The sequence below is a fragment of the Melanotaenia boesemani genome, chromosome 4 (assembly GCF_017639745.1).
Source record: "Melanotaenia boesemani isolate fMelBoe1 chromosome 4, fMelBoe1.pri, whole genome shotgun sequence".
NCBI classification, from domain to species: domain Eukaryota; kingdom Metazoa; phylum Chordata; class Actinopteri; order Atheriniformes; family Melanotaeniidae; genus Melanotaenia; species Melanotaenia boesemani.
In genome coordinates this window covers 22,148,639-22,173,254 of record NC_055685.1, presented here as the reverse complement: position 1 = coordinate 22,173,254, position 24,616 = coordinate 22,148,639, and the positions used below count along the sequence as shown (strand labels likewise).

At 36.6% G+C, this 24,616-nt stretch overlaps 1 protein-coding gene across 3 annotated transcripts; it reads left to right on the top strand.

The window, feature by feature from the left end:
- The first annotated feature begins 107 nt into the window (after nucleotides 1-107).
- LOC121638625 (proto-oncogene vav-like) lies at nucleotides 108-23,945 on the top strand. 3 transcript variants are annotated; one of them, XM_041983504.1, is made up of 29 exons: nucleotides 108-357; nucleotides 611-714; nucleotides 815-931; nucleotides 4,161-4,277; nucleotides 7,834-7,892; nucleotides 8,828-8,893; nucleotides 9,206-9,314; nucleotides 10,050-10,142; nucleotides 10,702-10,770; nucleotides 10,867-10,970; nucleotides 11,072-11,171; nucleotides 14,924-15,019; nucleotides 15,123-15,191; nucleotides 15,280-15,366; nucleotides 15,645-15,730; nucleotides 15,823-15,958; nucleotides 16,050-16,159; nucleotides 16,601-16,702; nucleotides 16,839-16,933; nucleotides 17,025-17,047; nucleotides 17,167-17,206; nucleotides 17,950-18,086; nucleotides 20,570-20,635; nucleotides 20,859-20,890; nucleotides 21,932-22,042; nucleotides 22,770-22,857; nucleotides 23,009-23,138; nucleotides 23,459-23,610; nucleotides 23,712-23,945. In XM_041983504.1, the coding sequence occupies exons 2-29, from the start codon at nucleotides 628-630 to the stop codon at nucleotides 23,763-23,765; spliced, it is 2,535 nt and encodes an 844-aa protein (XP_041839438.1). In that variant the 5' UTR covers nucleotides 108-357; nucleotides 611-627; the 3' UTR covers nucleotides 23,766-23,945. The 3 variants fall into 3 exon arrangements, with proteins under 3 accessions (XP_041839438.1, XP_041839439.1, XP_041839437.1); XM_041983503.1 differs by having other exon boundaries at nucleotides 111-357; nucleotides 10,047-10,142; XM_041983505.1 differs by lacking the exons at nucleotides 17,025-17,047; nucleotides 17,167-17,206 and having other exon boundaries at nucleotides 109-357; nucleotides 10,047-10,142.
- The last annotated feature ends 671 nt before the right edge of the window (nucleotides 23,946-24,616 follow it).

The window sequence follows — 24,616 nt, the reverse complement described above, 5'->3', positions numbered from 1 at the left end:
TCTCTTTCTCCGCATGCAAATGATGTGATCGTTGGTTGCATATAGCAATAAGTGTTGAGGCTCACACTTTTTTTTTTTTTTTTTTTATCAGCTAGTGGCAGCAACAGCAGACACTTTGCACATGTGCAAGTCTTTTGTGTGTGTGTGTGTGTGTGTGTGAGAATGTGAGGGTGCGTCAGAGGAAAAAGGAAGTTGCGGGATGAAGTTAAAAGCTTTAACACAGTGCAGCTCTGCAGAACACCCACTACGGAAGAAAGGCAGAGCAAGAGCGCCTAAGTCTGAAAATGCAATAATGAAACTAATGCAGGGAGCTGAATATCTAAGAAGAAACAGAACTACCAGGAGAAGTTTGTAAAGGTAAGCAGCGATTGTAATATTAAACCTACATCAGTATCCAGTAAAATAAGCTTCCATATGATGATTTTTCTTTCAGAATAGACGTTTGATGTTAAATCAAAAATTAGTGGAACTGCTCAGTGTGTCCTCAAATTGATTTCATGTATTTTCTGTTAGATTTTTAAGACAAAGATTAAACAGTGAGATTTTTTAGCACCAACACTGAACTGTTTTATTTATATCATCAAAGATTACCTATTTTCCATCTATCCAGCCATTAAATTAACAGAGATGGAGCTGTGGAGACAGTGTGCGATGTGGTTGATTGAATGTCGAGTTCTTCCTGAGAACCACAGAGTCACATGGCAGAGTGCCCAGGTAATCCAGTTGTCTTTCACCCTCACTTACACCCCTGAATACAAATACCCAGTCTCTTGGTTCCTCAGTCTAATTAGGTGTGTGGGTATGATGTGTTCAGGTGTGTGACCTGGCTCAGGCTCTGAGAGATGGCGTGCTGCTCTGCCAGTTGCTCAACAACCTGCTGCCTCAGGCTCTCAACCTAAAGGAGATCAACCTGCGGCCACAGATGTCCCAGGTAAGACACACACACCAATCTTCATTTTCATAGGTCATTTCCATAGCAACCCCTAAAACCAGGATGCATTTCTGAAGCCCAGAGGCTGTCTGATAAGAAAATAATGCAATCTACATCTAGCCTCATCCGGAAGCATGTAGTGAGATTGCAGCTTGATGAGGATAATGATTATGGTGAATAGGAACACACAAAGAAATACAATAAGAAAACAGTGAGGGAGCACACATTGAAAAATAACTTATTTTTAACAAGTAATGATGTTGTTGTTTTAAGTTTAAATCTTTTTTTTTTTAAATAGTTTGGAAACATACTTTCCAGTTTTTCACTTTTCCTGCAAGTCATTTTTTTTCATTATTTATTTATTTATATCAAAGGAGTTATTTTGTTCTACTTAAAGGTCCCATATTATACATTTTTTCAACAGTTTCATATGGGTATAACAACTTTCTTTTCAAAGTTTATTACCCTACATTCAGCCTTGGTCTTTAGTTTCAGCCATTCCAAATGTAGCTCTAGTGAGCTCTAATGAGAATGGATTTTTTCTGTGTCTGAACCTTTAAATGTTCATGAGTGGTGCCTGTCCACGCCCCTGTCTGGGAGAAGATCTGGCTTTTGCTGGCCCCTATTCTGTGATTTTAAAGGGCAGGTTTAGTTAGCCGGGATGGAAGGTCAAAGGCAGTATCCACTACCAGGGTCGGTGGTCACTTCCCTTTCTGAGGTCACACAGGGAAAGATCTCAGACTCACACATTTGAGCACACATTCACTAAAAAGTGGAGCAAGCAAGTGAGAGAGGTGACAGAATTTTCTCATTTTTGGGCTTCATACACAGGCTACGAGGACACATGACTGTTAGAAAACCTTTAGAAACTGAATTTTTCATAATATGGGACCTTTAAGATACTGTTTTTGAACCACCAGAACACTTTGTTTACTTATCTTCATCATTGAGCAGCACATTTACATAATGCATGCACAGTGGCTCATTTAACACACTTCAAACAAAGAACAAAGAATGAGGTTCTACTTCGTAATCCACTACAGACCAGTTAACTGACCAGTCAGAGTGGACTGGAAGAGACGGGAGCCAAAATGTAGTATTTCAGAGAAATGATGACTTGGGGGGTAATGTAAGAGATGGTCAAAAAAAGAAAACAATAATCATAGTTTTAAACTAATAAAATTAATTGTCAGATATTCTTTAGAAACAAGATTGAAGTTTATTTAAGCCATATTTTCCTCTTTGACATTTAAGAACTTCAGGATATAATAGAGTATAAGGATTAAAGATTATGAAAGTATTTTTGCATTATACCTTAATAGCCTCTGTAAAGTTTCCAAAATAATTATTGAACCAATAAAAAAACACAATATTTAACTTGTATCTGAAATATGATTTCTACAAAGAAAAATCAAATTAATCAAAATAAAATGTCCCCTCTTTGAGTTTTGAAAGAATAGTTACCAATAGCATGTTAGCTTAGTTTAGCCTGAAAACAATAAACCATGCCAACGTACATCCAACAGACAAAGTCTTTCACTGTCAAAAGAGGACAAAACTATATATAAAGCCCATATCTGTGGTGATGTTGGTTAACTTCTTCCATCGTTATCTATTTTTCTTACATATATTTCTAATCAAGAGCAAACTTGACACATAAACCCATCTGTAAATAGAATATTGTCAAATTCATTCTTCAACAATTCAACTTTGTTACAACCTAACAGAGTGGTGGCTCCAGTACATTTACTCTCCACAGAAAGAGTAACATTAATCTTCTTATCCAACTCCCCAAAAGTAACAACAAACAAACAAACAAAAAAGCAACAAACAAAACATGTATAAATTCCTTTTGTCAAGTTTTCAAGATGGCATTCTAAGCATATGTGTGTGCAACTGTGGGAAATCCTCAAGAAATGTTAAGAAATATGTACGTATTACAAAATGTCCGTTTATTAGCAGAAAACGGAGTCCACTCTGACGTATACACTCACAGCCACACCTACACACACACGCACAGATGTACAAATGTACACGCTTCAAATCACACAAATCAAGGATCTTCCCCGTACTCTTGCAATAAGAATGACTACATTTTGAGTTACTGCAGCAAGGACTGTGTGAATGTGAAGTCCTGAGTGATGTGATGTGGCATGTTCAGCAGTATCAGTCAAAACTTAACGTTTCCTCTTTTTACAAATAAGAGTTCTGCATTTCCCATTTCTGAACAGGGAGATAGACGGACAGGAGAGACAGACAGCACACTGAGGCAGAGCAGCTAGCTCAGGAAGTTATGTAATACAACAAATGTCTGACCACCGAATCAGTCATACTGTGCTTTGTGTGGCTTTGCTGTCTTTTTTTCTTCTTTTATTTAAAATGCAGCTCTTTAGACTGCCTCTTTTAGAATAAGTTATTCTTTTATTTTAGCACTTGCTGTACATGTACTTATATGTACTTTGATAGAGAGTAAGAAAACAGTAGGTTATGTCAAGTATATTTATGACTGTCCAACAGCAATGGCAACTTTTAACGTGTAGTCATTGTTTTATTTTGTGCTACATGCATCTTACTTTTTGTTTGTAATGCTGCAGTGGCCCTTAAAATATTTTGTCTAATTTATTTTGCAAGATTGTGGAGGATTTTCTTGTGTTCTTGCTGTTGCAGAAGTATGTGCTTTAATCATGTTGTCTTTGCGTCTGTGTTATATTTGGGTTTTTTTTAATGTAGCACTTTTAGAAAGGAATTTTTTTAGGCTTTTTTCATCACACATCAATCTGTTGATAATTGTGATCTGAGTGTGACATTATTGTGATATGATTATATGATATGAAAATAGGAGCCTGACTGAATACTTCATGAGTCTAGTCATATTATAGAGGGAAGTTGGGTTTGGTTTAAAAACAGTTAGAGGGACGTAAATAATGTTGATTTGTTGTTCCCAGAACCCTTTATAACATCTTAATATGTCTTTTAATGAAAGTCCAAAGCACAACAATAGTCAGTTTGCCAAAAAAAACTAAACAAAATAAACAGAAAAATTGTTTGTAATACACTTACTGGATTATTTGGAAGGTTTTTAGAAAGTAATCTTTGTCAGGACTGAAGGCATGAGGACAGAGCATGTTTCAAGGAATAAGGAATAAGGATAACATATCATGTAAATACCTAAACTGAATTAATACAATTCTAACTTTAATGTTAATGTTTGTTTTCTATTTGTTTTTAGTTCCTGTGCCTGAAGAATATCCGGACATTTCTGGGAGTTTGTCAAGAACGGTTTTATCTCAAAAAGAACGACCTGTTTGAAGCCTTCGAACTGTTTGATGTGCGGGATTTTGGAAAGGTATCACTCCATCTCACTATCTAGTTTCTTGGGGTGGGAGGTGTTCACTTCTGTTGGCAGTCCAGGGGTTTGAACCAGAATTCTCCAAATGCAAGCTCATCTATGCAACCACTATGCTACCACTCCCCCAATTAGAATATTATTTCAAGAGGAAAGATCAATTATACTAATAATAAAATAAAATAAAAAATGAATGAGGTTTTTAGCAGTGCTCTCACTGTATGTTTTGGGTTTTTGTCATGCTATAAATATAGTACCAGTCAGACGTCTCCCTTGAGTTATATTGCAGGATAAGAAACTGACATGTAGGTAAAAACACAAGATAGTGATTTGCAAATCATTAACATCTTTTATTAATTGAAAAGTACATGAATATTGATGTTGGTTCACCCAAAGCTTCAAGATCTGATGTGCAAGGTCACTTATGGTCATAACAATGTGGAAAGCATCAGTGTAGTTATCTGTCATCAAATTTATTTTCTTGCCTCTTTTGAACAGCTAACCATGATGTTTTATAAGCCTTAGTCAAGTATTTTATTTTAGTCTGAACCAAGTACTCTAAATGTAACAAAGTACTGTTGTGAAGTAAAGGAAGTGAAAGTAAAGGAAGTAAATGGTTGCTGGAAGTAAGAAAAGACCAAAAAAAAAAAAAAAAAAAAAAAAGAGGGGAAGTGAAAAACAATGTTTTCAAGTTTGAACTCGAACACAGCTGTTCTGCTTGGGAGTTGATTCTCTATCCCCAGTAACATTTATAAAAGTGCATCCTGTTGCTGCATCTACATGTGCAAGTTAAGATTAATCCATGCAAAAGAAAATATTAACAGGTTTATTTAATTCATTATAACCTGGAAAACGAATCACTTTACCTCCAAAGCCTGGAGTGACACATCAGCATATTAAAGACACACTAATTTAATTTTTGAATAAAATATTGATCAACATGAGGGCTAAACAATTTAAAATGAAAGCAGATTTCACAAGAAGCCGAGAAATTAAAAAAGAGAGTTTAAAGTTTTCAGAAACCATTCAGGTTTTGGTTTTTATCAACGTAGCCTTAGGTCCAAGTGGATTAAGATGGACCATGATGTAGAGAAATATCTAAATTTGAACTTCCATTTTTGGAAAGAGTGGTGTCCTCCAGGTTTAATAACTGCTTGTTATTGGCACACCATTCAAAAGCATGTATCTGTGATGTATGGGAGGGCATTTCCTCAGTGCACATGGCCGGGGAACATGAATATCTGTAAAAGCACTATTGTTACAGAACAACATACAGGAATTTAGGAACTTAACTGTCTCCTTTTTCTTTCAAAACATGTGTAGCTGCCACAGATTTTAAGAGTTGAGATGATGCAACACACAAGTAAACTAGTCCCCATCTCAGCTTTATTGGTTTCTTCAAAATGAGCAAATAATTTCTGTTTCAACATTTAGTATTTTGAATTTTTTTCTATCTTTTTACCAAGCTTCAGAGATCTTTCTTAGAAAAAAAAATGTCTAACTTCAGTCATTACGGCAAAAGCCTGAAGCATGTACACAGTCTAGACTCCTTACTGCAGCTTGCAGACACCCACAGAGCCCAAACAGGAAGCAGCTTGTCGATTTTCTAATTTCTAGAGGCTGAGTGATGAATTTTACAGCTCTCTTTCACTTTCAGTGCCATGCAGCAATTTAGAGTGAATAAGATGGGATTGAAAACTGAGTATGACTTTGTGCAAAGAGGAAGTTGTGCCTTTAAGGACAAAATGAGTCAACCGGGGGTGGAGCTCTGTTTGTGGTGTTGTTTAACTTTTATTTAGCTTACACAGTCTCTCACAGTCACATTTCTTCTCTTTTTACTTTGCTGGTTCCAGTCAGTCAAACAGAACAGACATATTTGGTAATGTGGTAGAAGAAAAGTATTTTGATCATTTTAAATACTTCAAATCAGGAATTAGAGTTTAACATTCATACACATAATTAAGTGTATAAGTGAAGTATTACATGTTTGTGGTTCGTTGGTTTTTAACTTTACCAACAGGTCACAAAACTACTGGCATAGGGAAAAAAAAAGTGAAAAACAAAGTTCAGCTGTACAAAAGTACCTTTGTTTTTCTAATGTTTGATTCTTTTTGTGAAATGTTATGCTTTGGGCTAACCAATAAGGTTAATTACAGTATATGGGAAGTTTAGATGATAAAGTTCAGATAGAAACCTTGATCAGAAAAACAAACACTAAACAACATCAGTTAGCTTATCTTAGCATACAAGTAAGGGTCTTCTCTGGCCCTGTCCAGGTTCATGATTAAGTGATAAATATGATATTTTTTTTATATATTCAGGGGTAGGCAGGGCACAGACCAGGAAATGGGTGGCACATGTAAATTAAACCTTTTTTGTAAAGGAGTTTGAGATTTTAAGAAATTAGGAGATTATTTTATTTTTTCTACAGTCTTTCTTCAGTTATTTATTATTTTTTTTATCTAAAATTTTCACAAATATTATCACATGCATAGGCAGTTGGTGAAATGATGCCATATAATTGCAGAGCATTGTGGTACATGTTGCATTTACTTGTACTCAGTCACCTAAGTACAAGTGGTACCAGGTAAAGGATAACCCCAACCCACTTCCCAAGGCTACCCGTCTGGTCCCACCCTTGAATAGAATGTAAATTATTTTATTTATTTCTTCTCAGAACTTCTCCTTCAGGCTCTTCCTGTAACATCTTTTTTCTTTGAACAAAAAAACAGAAACGTTTCAAAATGCTGACTGAGAAATTAATTTGTTTAATATCACCAGAAACCTCACTGGAGGCCAGTTACTTCCTTTTTGTAATGGCAAAAGAGAAGAACTGCAGATCAGATGCTTAGTGGCAAGTTTTGATTAGAAAATGGCTAAAATGTTATTTTTGAGAGGGAAAGCCCAAGACTTCAGAATGTCTATCTGAAAAATTTGTATAATTTTTTTGGGGAAATCTGAATGTTATGAAACATAAAAAACCTTCAAGATAATGCAGATAAATTAGAAAGATGTTGTCTTAATCAGAAAAAAAAACGATCAGTTTTACTTGGACCCCTCTGTGACATCTGTGAGATTGTGTTTGGCTACATCTCTTATGTTATCTGAGATAACTAGGGGGAATTATTCAGCAGTGTGAAACAGCTGTCTGTGGGACTGCACAGTGATAAGCACTGTTGCTTTACAGCAAAAAGTTCCCCACTTCTAATGAGGCCATTTTGTGTGGAGTTTGCATGTTTGCCCAGTTAATACATGGGATTTCTCTCCACTTACTCCCTCTTCCTTCCTCAGTCCACAATCATGTTTGTTATGTTAATTAGTGACCCCAAATTGACTGTTAGTGTGTACATTTGAGTCTGTGTTAGCCCTCTGATGGACTTCTGGTCTGTTCAGGGCGTGTCCTGTCTCTTTATGACAGCTGGATGAGCTCCTGCCTTCCACAACCCTAAACAGGATTAAATGGATATAGAAAATGAATTAAACAGCTCCCTGTTTGTGCAGCAGTTGCATCTCTTTGTAAAGCTTATTTTAACCATATTGGGGTTTTTATCAACAGGTCATAAACACTCTGTCCATCCTGTCTCATTCATCCATCGCTGTACAAAGAGGATTTCAGTAAGTACATTTTTGCCTTTGTGTTTTGCTCATAAATGCATCAAGCATTTAATGTATTGTGTAACGATGTAGTATTTGTTTACAATAAAAAAACATGTTGATTATTATGGTGGTAACCGGCTGCTATTATTGTAGTGGCAAAATAAAACTGGACACATTACACTTTACTGGAAGCCAAAAGGCTTCCTTTATTCAAGTGGCATTCACCATGTTTTCTTTATTAAGGTATAGGCTGTTTGTATGTAGAAGTTAGCATCAAAGATTGTTTTAGAAAAAAAAAGAAATTGGTTACCATAATCAAACTCAAAAATTGTATGCGTCCTAAAGGGAAGGTGTATATAACTGTGTAAGAGGTGAATTTCACCCAGAAAATATTACAGCTGATAGAGAGATTGGTGTGGTGACAGCAAACAATCTGGCCTGTATACAGACTGCTTGGTTTGTTATCGGCATCCCAGTCCAAGTGCGATTTATGCTTAATATTGATGTAATAATAAAGAGCTGTATATATGTTGCTAAAAGATCAGAAACTTGTTTCTCTTATGTTCTTATATGCAAACACCAGGAAAGCAGATTGCGGTAGCACATCCCTGCAGTTAGAAACTTGCAGTTTTTGCACATTTTAAAGGTCATAACCTTCACACTGAAGATAATTCATCTTTTTATTTGACAAATAGCAGATTCTGCAGGGTTTCCCAGATAACGTTGTAGGCAAGAGTGCTTGAAATGTGATATCATTTATGTTTCAGTGTGTCGTGCTTGTTTTGTGTGTAATTTTCCACAGCAAGTCAAGTACAAACTTGAATTGTTTTTAAGAAAATTGCTTAGTTGATAATAAATCTTAGTTATTTTAAGTGATAATTTCCATGCACTTTTCCTGCTTTACCATCCTCACACAGCCACACACATTAAAATACACACTTTCTCCTCTACAGGCCGTTTCCTTTAGAAGGGTGTGTTCCTGATGATGAGATCTACAGCGGCTTGTCTGACCAAATAGAGTAAGATGTTTTCTCATTCATGTTTACAATAATGGTCTTGAGGAAGGAGAGAGTTAGCTTTAAAAAGTTGTCTGTTTTCTTGAAAGCAGGTTGATTAATGGAACAGAATGTCAGTACACTTATTGACAGGAAATTAATCAACTTACTCAAGTGTTTGCTGCTCAGCTGGAAGCTGGTTGTATGACATAAGTACCATGTTTTATTGTGCTTGTATCATACAACCAGCCTACATATAAGTTAATAGATATGAAGAGATCATAGTACACAAAGATTATGATGTGAGAACAACTTTTTTTTTGTTACATCTTTCAGTGACACAGTGGATGAAGATGATGACTTGTATGATTTTGTGGAGGATGAAGAAAATGAAGGGGATGATATCTATGAAGACTTGATGAAGATAGAAGAACCTCCTGAAAATGTGAGCAGTTAACAAAATTGACTGATAAATAAAATAGATAATTTTATATCTACCAAAAGAGTTATTGCAAAAAATATGACTGTTCATGCAATCGATGTCATATAAAAGTGAACAAAATTAGGTTAGAGTACAAGCTGTGGACCTATTTTTAATACAATAGCCTATCAGGGTACATGATACACTTCTGTTTTTGTTTTAAAAATATTGCTGATCCTTAAAAAGTCAAAGTTGTGTAATTTAAAAATATGTGAACCTGGAACGAGTGCTTTTCCTAAAAAGTTTGCATAGCAAAATTATCTTTTCCTTCTTTCTTTATAATGGAAAGGATAGTTAATAATTTTATGTCAGTTGACTTTGCAGCTCTTTGGTGGTCAGGTATAAAAATAAATTAGGCTTGAACGCAGTTAATGCAAACATTCAAGACTGGCTTGAATGATCAAAGTGACATTGTGTTATTTTATCCTAATGAGAAAATTGTCCACCATTGAGACATTTGCTGCAGCTTTGTGCCCATCTGGGTACACGTTAGACAAAGAAGAAAAGAAATTCAACAACACTAATAGTAAATATAGAGGAGTGTGAGAGACAGAGTTACCTGTCACAAGTGTTTAGTTGTGGGATACAAATCTAAATACATGTTGGTGCTAGATTCCAAATTTATAGTTTAAAAAAAAAAACACACACACACCTGTCTGAAGTTGTCTGACATTTTGTTTGTCTTTGTTCATGCAGCAGCAGAAAACTGGTGTTGACAAGCGGGAGTGCTGCCTGCAGGAAATCCGGCAGACAGAAGAGAAATACAGCGGTACCCTGGAATCTATCCTACAGGTGTGCACACAAACCCATCCTGCACATAAAACATCGCTCATCGCCAAGTAGGAACAGGCAGCACAGTGTTGTAAAGGTGTGCAGTTAGATTGTAACCATCAGTTTAGAGGAACTCTGGATATCGTCTTGCTTGACATAGTTTGCCTACTTTGTCTTTTACATTTGTAATATGTTGCATTTATGTCATCATCTGTATGTATTCATTTTTTCACTGACTGATTTCTTCACAAGGCATTGCCCCTCAGGAATAATACTCAGGAATAATTTTACCTTACCTTACCTACCTTACGATACACACAAAAGTAATTAGACATTCATCCATTTATTCTCCACATCCTGCTCAGTCACAGTGAGCCGAAGATTATCCCATTTGTCACTGGGTAAGAAGGTTCTGGACATCTTGCCAGTTCAGGGTTAAAACAAAGACAGAAGATTTGCATATTCACACCAAATGGGAACTCACAGATTAACTTTCTTGTCTAGTTAACCAGCTAACCTTGAACAGACATTCACATACATTTAAAGACAGATTTACAGTCACCCCTTCTCTTATGTGCAGCATTTTATGAAGCCTCTGGAAAAGTTTCTTCCTCCTCAAGACATTGAAAGTATCTTCATCAACACAAAGGTACATAAAGATTTTATCTACACAGATTTTGTTCAAACAGAATTACATTAACTTAAGAGCCTTGTTTTCATGTTTTCTCCACGTGTGTGTTTTTAGGAGTTGGCTACCACCCATCGCTGTTTCCTAGAAGAAGTTCGGAGCTCCATCTTGAACAACGGAGCCAAGAATCTCCACCAAGTGTTTGTGAATTACAAGGAGAGGTACGCAACACACACACACACTCATATCCAAGTGTCTCTGATAACCAGTAAGATTACAAATTCATGTATGTAATATTTTTTCATATTTTATCTCCTCACAGGCTGCTACTGTACGGTCATTACTGTAGTCAGGTGGAAGCTGCAACAAAACACCTTGACAAGCTGTCAAATACAAAGGAGGATATCAGGATGAAACTGGAGGTGAGGAGGTCAAAGACACTCAAAAACACCAAACAACAAACCAGAGAGAGAAAGATCTTGCTTGTCAAATGTGTTGATTGAGCAGCTTTAGTAATATGAAGTTGTCTTTTAGAAAAGTTGCTTGTGGCTACATTCATCATCCGTACTTTAGGAGAGGAACTTAGAAGGAATAAGGACTCTGGGAGCTGGTGCTATGATTTTCTTAGTATCATTCAATGAGTCATACAAAGCATGGTATTGGTGAGTCTCCTTTTTCCTGTGGAGCCACCATAAGGTCAAATGTTTCACTTATCAAATAAAAATGTTCTCAGTGTCTGAACAATTAATTTGCCCAAAATTGGAGGTACTCATGGTTCCTAAATCCAATGGACCAACTTTTTAAATTACTCCTCATAACATTCACATTAGCTTCACTTGTAGTTTCTGCTTTGCATTGATCAAAAACTGCAAGCAAAAGACGGACATAGACAAAGCTATTCATGTGCAACTTCAGCTAACGGCTGGCAGCACACAAGGTGGGGTATAAAAAGATTGTAGTCACACAGTCGGACACAGTTGAGCGAGTAAGCACAGCAACAGATCTCACAGGAGTATTAGCTAGATCAACACTTTAAGAAAGAATGCTTTCTTATTTATACATTTCTTGGGAATACTATGGCTGGTTAGCGTAGTTTGCAGAGCATCATTATGCCATGTGGGAGACGAGTGTTTGAATCTCCCAGGGGACAAATATTAACACCTTCCAGTTGGGTCTTTAGGGAAGGATAAAAGTGTCAGCTAAATGAGTGTAATGTAATGTAATGTAACTATGAAATCACATTGCCAGGAGGATGAAAGGAAGTCAATCAAAAGGATAAAAAAAAGTATGACCCACAAAGGCATTATTTTAAAAGTAACAGTGCTGTGACTTATTATCTAAACTGTTCTTTTAACTTTCATCTGGACATTATAATTGTAATGTTAGATGTCTGGATGTAGAGAAATTAAATTGCCAAAAATCATCATCAGATAAATTACATCTTCTTAGGAGAGTTAGCCATGGAAGACAACCGTTTTGAGGTTAAATACTTAGTCATGTGAATCAAATAAACATCTTCAGCTGCAGCACTTGACTGCATTGACTGCAGCCCTCTTGGTCCTAGTGACATTCTCCCACACAGGCAAAACTTGGACAAGATTTCTAAGTAGCTTACTTGGCTGGAAGGCTTTCAGAAGTCATCATATCCAGTCAGTACAGTGCTGTATCATTTCAAAAACGCTTGCTCATTGTGGATGTGTTGTTGGAGCTTACTGAGAACCTGATGACACACACACTTTACAAGGTTTCACCATCCTACTCTCATCTATTTCCCTCTAAACACCACTATTATTACAGTATCATGACTAAAGTAAAAAGATTTAAACTTGGGGTGTAAACTGACCTCATTAGAAAATTATACCTGAATAAACAGGTCACATTAGAAGAAAAGTTACTTTCTGACCTTGCATTTTAGCTACTGATAATAAAAAACATGTTACCCATCTTTTATTTACACTGAGTGATTATTAAGGGCCCAAGGAAATATGGGTACCAAATTGATCCTAGGAATGCATTATATAACCAAGATAGAGCATCAAAATAACCAAAATGGCACATAAAAAACATTCAAAACAACTCAATAAAACATAATATTCACAAATACATATATACTGTAAAATAACCACAAAAAGGAAAAAATGGCTTCAAAGATTTGCAAAATGGCCAAAGCGTACAAAACATTATGACCAAAATGTTTCCTAAAATTTCACCATAATCACCACAATCAGATATAGATTAAAATAAGATGACCACAAAGAGGCAGAAAGTCAACCATACTGTAAGAGACATAAAATTTGCAATATGAGACATTAAATAATAAATAGCCCATGAGACATAAAGTGGCCAAAATTAGATACTAAATGAAGAGTTCTGAGACATGAAAGAAATTAATGAATGAAATTAAATAATATGAAACACAACAAGCATGCAGGGACACAAAATGGACTTAAATATGTAGAACTAGAAGCACTCAGAGAGCGCAGACCTCTATCTTTCTACCATCCATCCATCCATCCATCCATTTTCTGCCGCTTATCCGGAGTCGGGTCGTGGGGGCAGCTGCCTATGCAGGGAAACCCAGACTTCCCTCTCCCCGGCCTCATTCACCAGCTCATCCGGAGGGATCACGTGGTGTTCCCAGGCCAGCCGAGAGATGTCTGTCTTTCGATTGTTTCAACTTTTTTTTTTTTTTTTGGCCAGTGATTGCGAGTATCAGTTTTAGAGTTAGAAGCTGTAATAGTAAAATGATCCCTATTTACCCATGGGCAGGCACAAACCTACGTCACAACATGGTGGTCATGTGACCATGCCAGCGTCCATGTTGAAGAATTCAACTTGTTCTCATACTTTTAAGTAGGGCTGGGCGATGCTGTAATTTTCGGTATTGATCCGGTACTAAGTAAATCCAGGGAAAGTATTGCTGATACCGATGTGATACCAATGCTTTTTTGCTTAAAATTTCACAATCATTTAATGATTTTGCTTTTAATTATTGATCATGTTTATGGTCATAATAAAACACAGTACAAAGATTTTGTCAAATAAAACATTTTTTATTAAACTAAATGGCAGAACAGAGAATTTTTTGTTTGTTTGTTTGTTTGTAAAGAATATTAGATAAAATCAACAATGTAATAAAATAGTTAAAATAACTCTGTTATTCCCTTTTATCTCACTCAACTGTTTGAGAAAAATAAAGTTTATAGTGCAAATTAGCTAAACAAGAGCAAAACCTAATATTGTTTGGCTCTCATTCACATTCTTTGGCTTTGTGCCCCCAAAGCCCTCTGCAGAAAAATATCACTCTCATCATGCTGGTATCAGATGATACTGATACTAGCCTTGGTATCAATCCTTTCAATATTTGGATCGATTCATCCAGCCCTAGAGCATGTCAAGAATTCTTTAAAACATTCCTGGATCCAGACAACAAACCGGATCACCCCCAAAATGTAATTACTTGTTCCTTATTCCATTTTGGAGATTTGCTGAAAATGTAATCAAAATCCATCCATTACTATTTGAGCTTTGTTGCTAACAGACAGAGAGACAGACAAACCAACCAACACTCCAGAAAAAAAAATGGCCTCTGCCTTGGTGGAGGAAACAGTTAAAATGAGACAGGAGATGTGACTAAACGGCACAAATCAGAAAGTGTATGTGTGTTGTGTTGTAGTTTTGTACCTGGAAACTTTGTATTGTAATACTTCCACATGTCTGTGGTGCCAACAAACATGCTGAGATGGCATGAACAAGTCACATTAGACAACTTATTGTCAGCAAATCTACATTTAGCTGTCCCGAAGCACACCGATAAAGCATTGATGCACATTTGTTCATTGTCCTGTATGTGTATGGAAGTTCAAAATTATTTGGAAAATTAGCTAACCATTTATTAGAATGTAATTCCTCTGCATCATTTGCTCTGGCATTGTTGATTTCATAACACATGCATTACAAAGCCCAGCATACCTGCTTTAAATACCTGTACTTTGCTGTTTAGATAATCCACAATTTTCTACTTCATGGTTTAACATTTGTTGCACCAAGATTAATTATAAGAATTGTATGATGTATAGTTTTCGTCATAGTTTTTTACAGATAGTTTTTCTTATTAAAAGTAGCTTCCAATGATGGTTTACTAAAGTTGTTTAATTCCTTCTTTCTCTCTCAGGAGTGTTCAAAGAGAGCAAACAGTGGCCGTTTTTCTCTCAGAGATTTACTTATGGTCCCAATGCAGAGAGTCCTCAAATATCACCTGCTGTTACAGGTACCTGTGTACAACTACGTAGTACACACAGTGACTATATCATGATTGACTGACTAGCTTTATCTAGAAGCTCCAATTTGTTGTGTTTTGACTGTGTTTGCAGGAGCTGGTGAAACACACCACTGACCAAACAGAAAAGGACAATCTCCGAAAAGCTCTTGATGCCATGAGAGTAAGTTTGTGTGTGACCGTGTTTGCTAACCAGGAGCTTTTTTTTTTTTGTCCTCCATTCATTTGTTTGTATTGTCGTGCATTCCCAGGACCTGGCACAGTGTGTGAATGAAGTGAAACGAGACAACGAGATCATTAAACAAATCACCACCTTTCAGATGTCCATAGAAAACTTGGTGAGGTCACTATTTTCACTCTTGAGCAGTTTTCTCTTTGGCTGTCTGGAGTGTGGGTGTAAATCAGTTTTATTACAGTACCAGTACAGTGGAACCATTCACATGTTCTTTGTTTTAGTGCATCTGACAAGTCTATGTTTGAATTCTGATATTTTCAATTTGCATCACTACTATTGGTTAGTTGAATCACTGATGACGCATGGATGTAGATTAAAGCATTGCTGCACTCATCCTTTTTAGTTATCCTCTGCTTATATCAGCTGTCCTCTGCTCTTCAGTCTCAGTCTCTGGCTCTCTTTGGTCGCCCCAAAATTGACGGAGAACTCAAGATTTGCAGCTCAGAAAAAAAGTCTAAACAGGACAGGTGTGTGTTTGTGTCATTCTTCTGTAGTTTTGTTCTTTTTTCTTTTTTTTTTGACACTCCTTTGTTTGACCTGGTGTTTGCCTCTCTGTCAGGTATGCTTTCCTTTTTGATAAAGCTGTGATTATTTGTAAGAAGAAGAGTGGAGAGACTTTTGAGTTGAAGGAAATCATTGAACTAAATAACTACCAGATACGAGACGAAGCCACCGGGGAGAAGGACAACAAGAAGGTATTCTACTTTTATTGTAGCATCAGCTGTGGTACATGTGGTCCACATGGCATCCATGAGACTGACACTGTGTGTCTGTGTGTGTGAACAGTGGTCCTATTTATTCCTCTTGCTGGAATGCTCCGGGAGAGGTGGCTATGACTTCTTCTTCAAAACCAGAGAACTGAAGAAGAAATGGCTGGAGCAATTTGAGATGTCTTTGTGAGTTGTCACACTTGTCCATGGACATACACCAGTAGTACCTAACCTAGTACCTAACCAGTAGTACCTAACCTAACAGCAGTATATCCACATATTTTCCCTAATGAACTGCTGAGACCCAAAAACACAGAAACTTCAGATGATATTTAAGTCAATGTAGCTGTATATCTGGAAATCTAAATGATAAACTACAGGCTCTGTACATCTTAAAAAGAGAGAATATTTTAGCTTGTTTTGGCTTGAAGGTGATGAGAAAATGAGCTATGTCTTGTATTCTTGCTTCTTTGGGTTTTCAAACACATGAAGAATTTTCATTTGTTTTCATGAGTGAATTTTCTTTTTGTTAATTTGTTTTGAAAAGTCCCCTCTAGTTGGAAAAACCAGCCGTTTGACTTCTATATTCCTCCAGCTTTTTTCATTAGCCGTACTGTATATTTGTAGGTCAAACATGTGCCCTGAAAACTCCACTGCAAATAACCATGACTTCCAGATGCACTGCTTTGAGGAAACTACCTCCTGCAAGGCCTGCTCAATGTTGTTAAGGTACATTGGTCTAATTTTTTTCTAACCTCTTTTAGATCTAATAAATAATAATAATAAAGAAATTATAAAAATAAAAAAAAAAAAATGGCAAGAAAGAAACATACTTTAAGGCAAAGTCTCTCCATACCATCTGCAGAGGGACTTTTTTCCAAGGCTATCGATGCAGTCGCTGTAAAATGGCAGCACATAAGGAGTGTTTAGGCAGAGTTCCAGTTTGCGGACGCAACTCGGGTATGTATACATATATTTGCGTGGGTTTAAATACTCATTTTGAATAGTCTAAGTAGCATCTCTTACACCGATTGTTTTCTTGAAATTACAGAACATTCTTTCGCTGTGAAGAAGGTAAAACATTTATTTATAACATTATATAAGTGTTTTTTACATACCTGTTTAATGTCTTCTGTTTAATTCAACTTGAGCAATACATTAAACTTTTCTCTGTTTCCTCTTTGCTTCTTTAGGTTAATAAACCACACCGGTCCTCTGGACAGTCTGGTGTTGGTAAGACTTTCCAAATATGAAACACTAAACTTCCCATTTTGCACTTTTCAATTCAACTTGCAGAACCTCTCAGTGTTGTGTTCACATGCACTCTCTAACCTCTGGAAAGTCCAGAGGTCAAATATGCAAAAATATTACCTCCTCCCTACCTCTTTGATGGAAAATGTTATAGCATAAAAAGAAGGTGGCAATAGAAATTCAGAAGGACTGAGGAAAATCCAACTACAAAGGAATGAGATTCCTACCACACTTACACTAAGCTGTGATGTGGGTCTATAACACTAAAATTACATATGTTCAGTCAAGATTCTACAAAATTTATATGAAAGCTGTATGAATTTCTTTTCTGGTTTCATAATTCAAAAGGAAAGAAAAAATAAATGAAAGTATAAGAAATATGTTGTCACAAGCTGCTCACATTCACGCCAATATCCTTAATTTATTCACATGATTCACAGTTAAAACAACTGAATAAAACTAATTGAACATTGCTTTAAAATTGTCGGAGAGAATCCTTTCCTTTATTTCATTAAGAATGATTTAGTGTATCATATGCTAAAGGAAGCATTAGAGCTCCTTTCTTTAGTATTTTACTAAATTTAAACAGCTCTTATCACAACTGCTGCTTAGATTCTTAGTACATTTAATTCAGTTAGGAAGGTTCCTGTAAAAAATAGACTAATCGACCGGTGGAAAGTGCTTGCCTAAGAACATCTTCCACCTTCCTTCTTTCTCACTCTCAGGATTTCCCAAGATGGAGGTGTGTCAGGAGTATTATGGCCTACCACCACCCCCTGTGGGCTTTGGACAGCCTCTTCAGCTGTCCAAAGGAGACATCATCGAGCTGACCCGGGCCGAGCTTGATCTGGCCTGGTGGGAGGTAAAAGTCAATCAAATACACTGAGTATTTAGCAAAGCTGACAGGAGGAAGCCCTGTTTTCTGTTCTCTATGTGTGGACGGGAGTTACTCCTCTCTCATCTCACCCTCTTATCTTTCACTTCCGCCTTTATTACCAACCCGCACTTCTATGGGGGTATTTTTCTATCTTTAATCAAGAGCGTAACTGTTTGCTTTGAGAGCAAGATTTCTGGTTTTCATGCTCAAATATCATCTTGCTCTTTCTCAAAACTCTGCTCTCACACTCAGAAAGTCCCTCTTGCTTTCAAATATACCATTCTTCCTTTCAAAACTCTTCACTCAGACTTGTTGTCTTTCCCTCACACTCAGACACTTTCTCTGCTCACTTGTCTAAATTTCTTTTGTTTGAACTAATTCTCTTATGTTTGGTCCACTCATACTTTAGTTCTTTCATCACTGCCATTTGAAACATAGAACAATATATTGTAGATGCATATTTCTACTAACAGGTCCAGAACCACAACCAGTAGTACTGTAAACTTAACAATAAGTCAATGATTATAATTTATTTTTATTTTTACACACTGTGTAAAATTAGATGCTGGTGGTGGATTTCTTTTCCTGTACCGTCCTTTTCATTCATGATGTCAAGTTTAAAGAGGGCAGAACTTTATAACATTGTCTAATTGTTAACATAACACAGGAATTAAAGCAGAAAACTCAAATTTGTAGCACAGCAATAAAAAACAGGTTAAATTTCAGCTGAATCTGCATCTCCCATGAGCCTTTGCGGTCAGGATATGTTGAGTTTTGAAAATAGCCCCGCCCCCTCTGACAGAAACTAACATGTTGAGTTTTCTTTGCTAATCATTATTATTACACTGCACAATGTAGAAAACTATTAGAAACAACTTATTTGTTTTATTAATGATACACTGTTATATAAAACATAAAATGATTATTAGTCACTACTAAAAAGTTTATGTTCAAACAAAATCTGGGCTAAGAGTGTCACTGTGTCAAGTAAAACAAGCGCACCCTGAAGAAGGCGAGGACGATTTGCTCAATTATCTCGTATCTATTGGCTGGAGGAGGTTTGACAGACAGCTCTTTCTGCAACCCAAGAGAGAGGAAAAAATATCCAAGAGCAGAAGTTTTGAGAGAGAGCAAGATGATATTTGAGCATGAAAACCAGAAATCTTGCTCTCAAAGCAAACAGTTACGCTCTTGATTAAAGATAGAAAAATACCCCCATACACTTCTGCTTGTTTGCCATCCAAAAAAAGCAGAATGCTTTAGATCTGGAGAAGAGATGTCAATTAATGGCTGAGCTGTTTAAGTTTGATGTTCCTGGTATTTACTGCCAGAGACTAAACCGCCACGCAAATTTTCTAATTACAACAGTTCTCCCTAAATTCAATTACAGTTTGTAATTAAGCACAAATGTAAGCCGCTTGAATTTTCAGTGAGTTTTTATATTTTATGCTATTTTATTCTCATTCCAGGCGATAAATCAGGTAAACATGTTGCATTATATACACCACAAGACAATGCGATTTCTGACAGATTATTAATTTAAAGAGGTGACAGCTATCAGAACTTTTTTAAGTATTTCGATATCTGAAATATCTCATTTACATAAGAATGCTTTATAATACTTGCAGCTGAGCTCAGGTAGTGCAGAAAGAGAGCCATATACCATCACCAAATAATAGATAATAAGAAAACAATGCCTATTTTTTTCTTGTACATGAAATGTGCCATACAAATAAATTTGCCTTGCCTAAGTAAAAGACCCCCAAATGCATTATTCAGACACATATGTCAACCATTCTCCATCATTTGACTTCTGTAAAGTGGTCAGACAGAACCCATTCCCCTCTAAAAGGCACATGATATTCTGCAGAAATTTTTCCTAAACACATCTGATTAATTTCCAGACCGTGAGAAGGAAAATCTTTTGATCTGATGAAACTGCTTGGCCACCATTGCTGAGAGCTCATGTAGAAGGAACCAAGCATTGAGTATCACCTCTTTAGTGCTTTAGTGCAGTCAAAGAAAGCAGCATCATGATGTGGGGGGATTTTTTTGCAACACCCTAGTTGCTTTGACTAGTGCAGATAGAGGGAAAGATAGAGGGGGTCCTTGGTGATTTAAGAACTTATGGGAAACTTCTCAAAATAAGAATATAATCAGGATTTCATGAACAGCAAAGTGAATCTTGCACTATTATCAAACTTTGTGACATTTATCTGTTCTATAGTTCACTAAAATGAGCTCAGTCAGATCTCTGCCAACTTATTTTCATATCTACTGGAATTAAAGACAAGCAAAGTACCGATGCTTTTATTTAACTAAAGGTTTTTGGCATGTTTTGCTCACTGACACTCCAGATTCACTCAGTTTCTATTTTGTTTTAAAGATCTTTTAAAAATTTCATATCTGTTCATGTAAATGTGACCTCACCAGTCTGACCATGTGATTTGTTGTTATGTGTCACTCAGGGAAGAAATCTGACTGATGGTCAAATGGGATGGTTCCCCTGCCAAAAAGTTAAGCCCTACATCTCTGTGAGTACTATGCATCACCTACAATGAACTGCTAAAAAAAAAATTTCACCTTTCATGAGAAAGATTTGACCCAAGGAAAACAGTTTCAGTTTTGTCAGCTTCAACCTGCTGACCGAGCCTTGCTACACTGAAATGAGCATTAGCATTATTAGGAAGTGAATACTTGTCACCACTGTAACCACAGCCTTACACCTAACATCTGTTTGAACTCATCCCTTTTCAGAGGCCAACCCCAGACCTGTCTGACTTTAACTGGTGAGTATGAACAGGAACGGGGTTAATTCACTTGCTCACCAAGCTACAGCTAGAATCTAGATCTGTACTTCCTGTACTGCAGCGCTCTGCAAAACGTGGTGAGAAACACCACAGAGCTGAAACAGAAAATGACATTAATCATGACCACAAAAGCAGAAGCAGATACCAAGAAAGTGCTGGTGTTTTAAAAGCAGCATATGAGTACTTGCATACCGTAAGAACAGATGAAATGTACCATCTGACACTGTTTTAATGGTCAAACCTGTAGAATAGTCTGTTCTAAAACCAATTTTTTGTGTATTCCCTTTTCTATAAAATAACTGATTTGCTACAGCAAGAGAACTCAAAGTAAGAAATATGTGAGAATTTAATAATGTCCAAATAAACATTGTGTAATAATAAAATAGGTTTTCTTTAGCACCGCCTAGTGGTAGTATTAAAAACCTTTCTTTTATACTTTTCAGCTTAATAATGTGTATTTTTATTTCTCACTTAGAAATAAGTCCATTAAAAAGTGTCAAGCCATTTTGAACTGCACAATCAGGGGCAGAATATACAGTAAACATTTCCAACCATTACATGAATGCTGTAACAGTATCCTGTAATTGTAGAGAGATCTGCTTTTATTCATGTACTTATGTACAGTAAAACTGATCATGAATTGTGTTGCAGTCGTACAGGCATCATTAATACAGAAAAGCTTTTTTCTTTTTTGGTAAATACTGCATACAACTGCATTTTAATCTGTTGTAAGATGTTAATTGTTTATATACTACAATATTACAAAATGGGGTTACCCAAAGCATTAACATTACTTGAATGTGATCATATCATAAAAACTGTCCACAATAATAATGTTGAAAGCATAGGCTGTTTAAAGTCAGAGAACAAAGTCATTAAGGGAAGCTTCACTGTTTGAGCTTTATTGTTGTTGAAAGTTGGGGGTTTTATTCCCCCGAGTTGTAAGATACTTTGTAATTTCTTTCTTTTTTTCAAAACTTAAATGGAAGATTAATAATTTGGTTTTCAATTTGACTCAAGGTTTGCAGGGAACATGGACCGCACCGCTGCCAAAAACCTGCTCATGTCTCGGTCTGATGGAACCTTCCTGGTGCGGCAGAAAGATGGAGGAGAGTTTGCGATCAGCATCAAGTGAGACTCCATCATTCTTGTACTGATTGAAGGTGGCCTGCTGCAGTGGCAAGCAGTGGTGAACTTTTTTTTGGTTGGAAAGGGATTTCATTTTATGCGTTCTTTCAATAATATTTCAATGCCTGTTATAAAGCAAAAGTAAACAAAATGCAAACAAAATCTGCCCACTTTATGTTCAGAGGCCGTCACGCCATCAATAGTTGTGTAACAAGAGTTGCAACAATTTGCCAAGACAGCCATTATGCTGTTTTTTATTCAAACTGATTTTAAAATCTCAGTTTGTTTATCTGTCATTCTTGTCAGCTGTGTGGAGTGATGGTGTCTGTGTGCTCAGATATCACTTCCTCTCACCAGCAGGAAAATACACCTTCTCTAACAAATTATTAGTATATAGTGTGTCTGTATATCATTGTCATACAAAGGCCATTGCAGAAGTGAAAAAGAGAAGATTCTCATTGTAAACCGTAAACTTTCTCTTTGCTGTTTCTAATCTCAAATCCAAAAAGCTGATGACAAAATGCTCCACTGAGCATGACAGGAAGTCCTTCTCCCTCATGTCCTTCATGTTGCATTTCATTTATCAGTTAGATTATGATTTCTACAATTTGATTATGTTTCTTTTCCCATTTCTAAATTAGAACATGTTTAAAAATGGTTATTTTAAAAAAATCTCATTTCTTATATTATTGTAAAATATGTGTTCAAATCCTCTCTCTGTTCCCTCCAGATTCAACATGGACATTAGACACATTAAGATCACCTCCTGTGAAGGTCTTTACCGCATCAATGAGAAGAAAGCATTCAAGGGATTAGTTGTAAGTCCTCCACTTTCATACAGACACCAAACAGACAAAAGCATACATTAAGAGCATATCATACATGGCGGTTTGTGGATGACATCATTTCCTGCCTTTAACCATTTCTCACTTTTTCTCATGTTCCTCTCATGCTTCTGTCCTGTGTTAGGAAATGATTCAGTATTACCAGCAGAACTCTCTAAAAGAGTACTTTAAGGATGTGGACACCACGCTGTCTACACCTTACAAACAACCAGAGCAGAGCAACTCATCTAATAACACACCAAATACAACACCAGGTACAAAACAGTCCTCCTTATGACCATGTTAAATAAAGTCAGATATGTTGAGAATATACACACATTAACTTTCTTCGCAGACATTATGTTAGATTAATACAGCTGTAATATGTCAAATTAATACCGCTTACGTCTGTGTGCTAGAATGTCATTTTAAAGCCAGGAGAGACATATAAACCATGTCCTGGCTGTGAGTTCATGTACAACATGTAAGAGTGGTGACAATCCTCTCAGCAAACTCTCAAAGTGGAGTAAAATGACTTCCTGACACATCAAACTTTCAAGTCTCTGCATGCTACAATGTGGGCTCTGCTTCACAGGGGGAAGCATGAAGAGCTTCGGCGTTGCTAGGGCCAGATATGATTTCTCAGCCAGGGACCGCTCTGAGCTGTCGCTGCGGGAGGGGGACACCATTAAGATCCTTTCCAAGAAAGGCCACAATGGCTGGTGGAGGGGAGAAGTTTACGGCCGGGTGAGAATGCCTAAACTTTTTTTTTTTTTTTTTTTTTAAATGGTAAAATTTTATTTAGACATCTTCTCTTACCTAAACTCCACCACTCCTTCCTTTTCCAGGTGGGGTTGTTTCCATCTAACTATGTTGAGGAGGATTACTCTGATTACTGCTGACAAGCCCCTACAGGAGATGTGACGATCCAGTCCAGATTGTATGTGAAGGGGTCTATGTGAGCGACTGCATTAACACATATGCATGAGTGCGATGGGGTGTGTGTGTGTGTGTGTGCGTGTGAAAGGGAAGATGGTATTTCTGAGTGTCCAATGATGTGAATAAAACTTTTCTTCAACTGACCAAATCTGTCAGGTTTATGTTTAACTTACATGTTCAACTTCAACTTAAACCTTGCATCTACAGTTTATACGAATGTGTTTGACCTCATGTCTAATTAAAAATGTTCCAACTTTAACAAAAAAAAAAAAACTGACTACTTCTGACCTCAACTGTACAAGTGATAATATACGTAATTTCCAGAGCAGACTGGCTGACTGCATGATCAAGGTTTTAAAAAAAGAATGTGAGTTTATTAAACGTTATTAGGAGTTAAGAGTTTATAAGATGTGGCATTGGGTCAAAACAGAAAGCTGCAAATTTAAACATAACTGGTGAATAGTAACATTTCAGATATTAGACATCATAATATTGTGTAAAAATGGGATGTGTATGAGCAGAACCTGAGCAGGCCTACAGCAGTAAGTGCAAAAACATTACAGACGGGTGGGAGTGAAGAGCTGTACAAGTGGGAAAAATGAGGGTGAAGCTGTAGATGGCACTGTGGATACATGCTTTAACAGAACAGAGAAAGTCTGGAGTATTTTTACAGTGAAAGGTGGTGCAACAGAACCTAAAACACAGATTACAGTGTTTTAAGTTCTGTTGTCCACATGTCATAAAGTTGTACCTCACTCTATTTTATGAACCTTTGCTGAGTGGCAATAAGTTGGCTCCATCGGAATTTTAATTT

Bases quoted from the DNA above. Each gene is read 5' to 3' on its own strand.
- LOC121638625 (XM_041983503.1), top strand. From the start codon at position 628: ATGGAGCTGTGGAGACAGTGTGCGATGTGGTTGATTGAATGTCGAGTT. The intron at 4,278-7,833 runs GTATCACTCCAT...TTTTATCAACAG, and splicing joins ATGTGCGGGATTTTGGAAAG to GTCATAAACACTCTGTCCAT. The intron at 23,611-23,711 runs GTGAGAATGCCT...TTCCTTTTCCAG, and splicing joins GGGGAGAAGTTTACGGCCGG to GTGGGGTTGTTTCCATCTAA.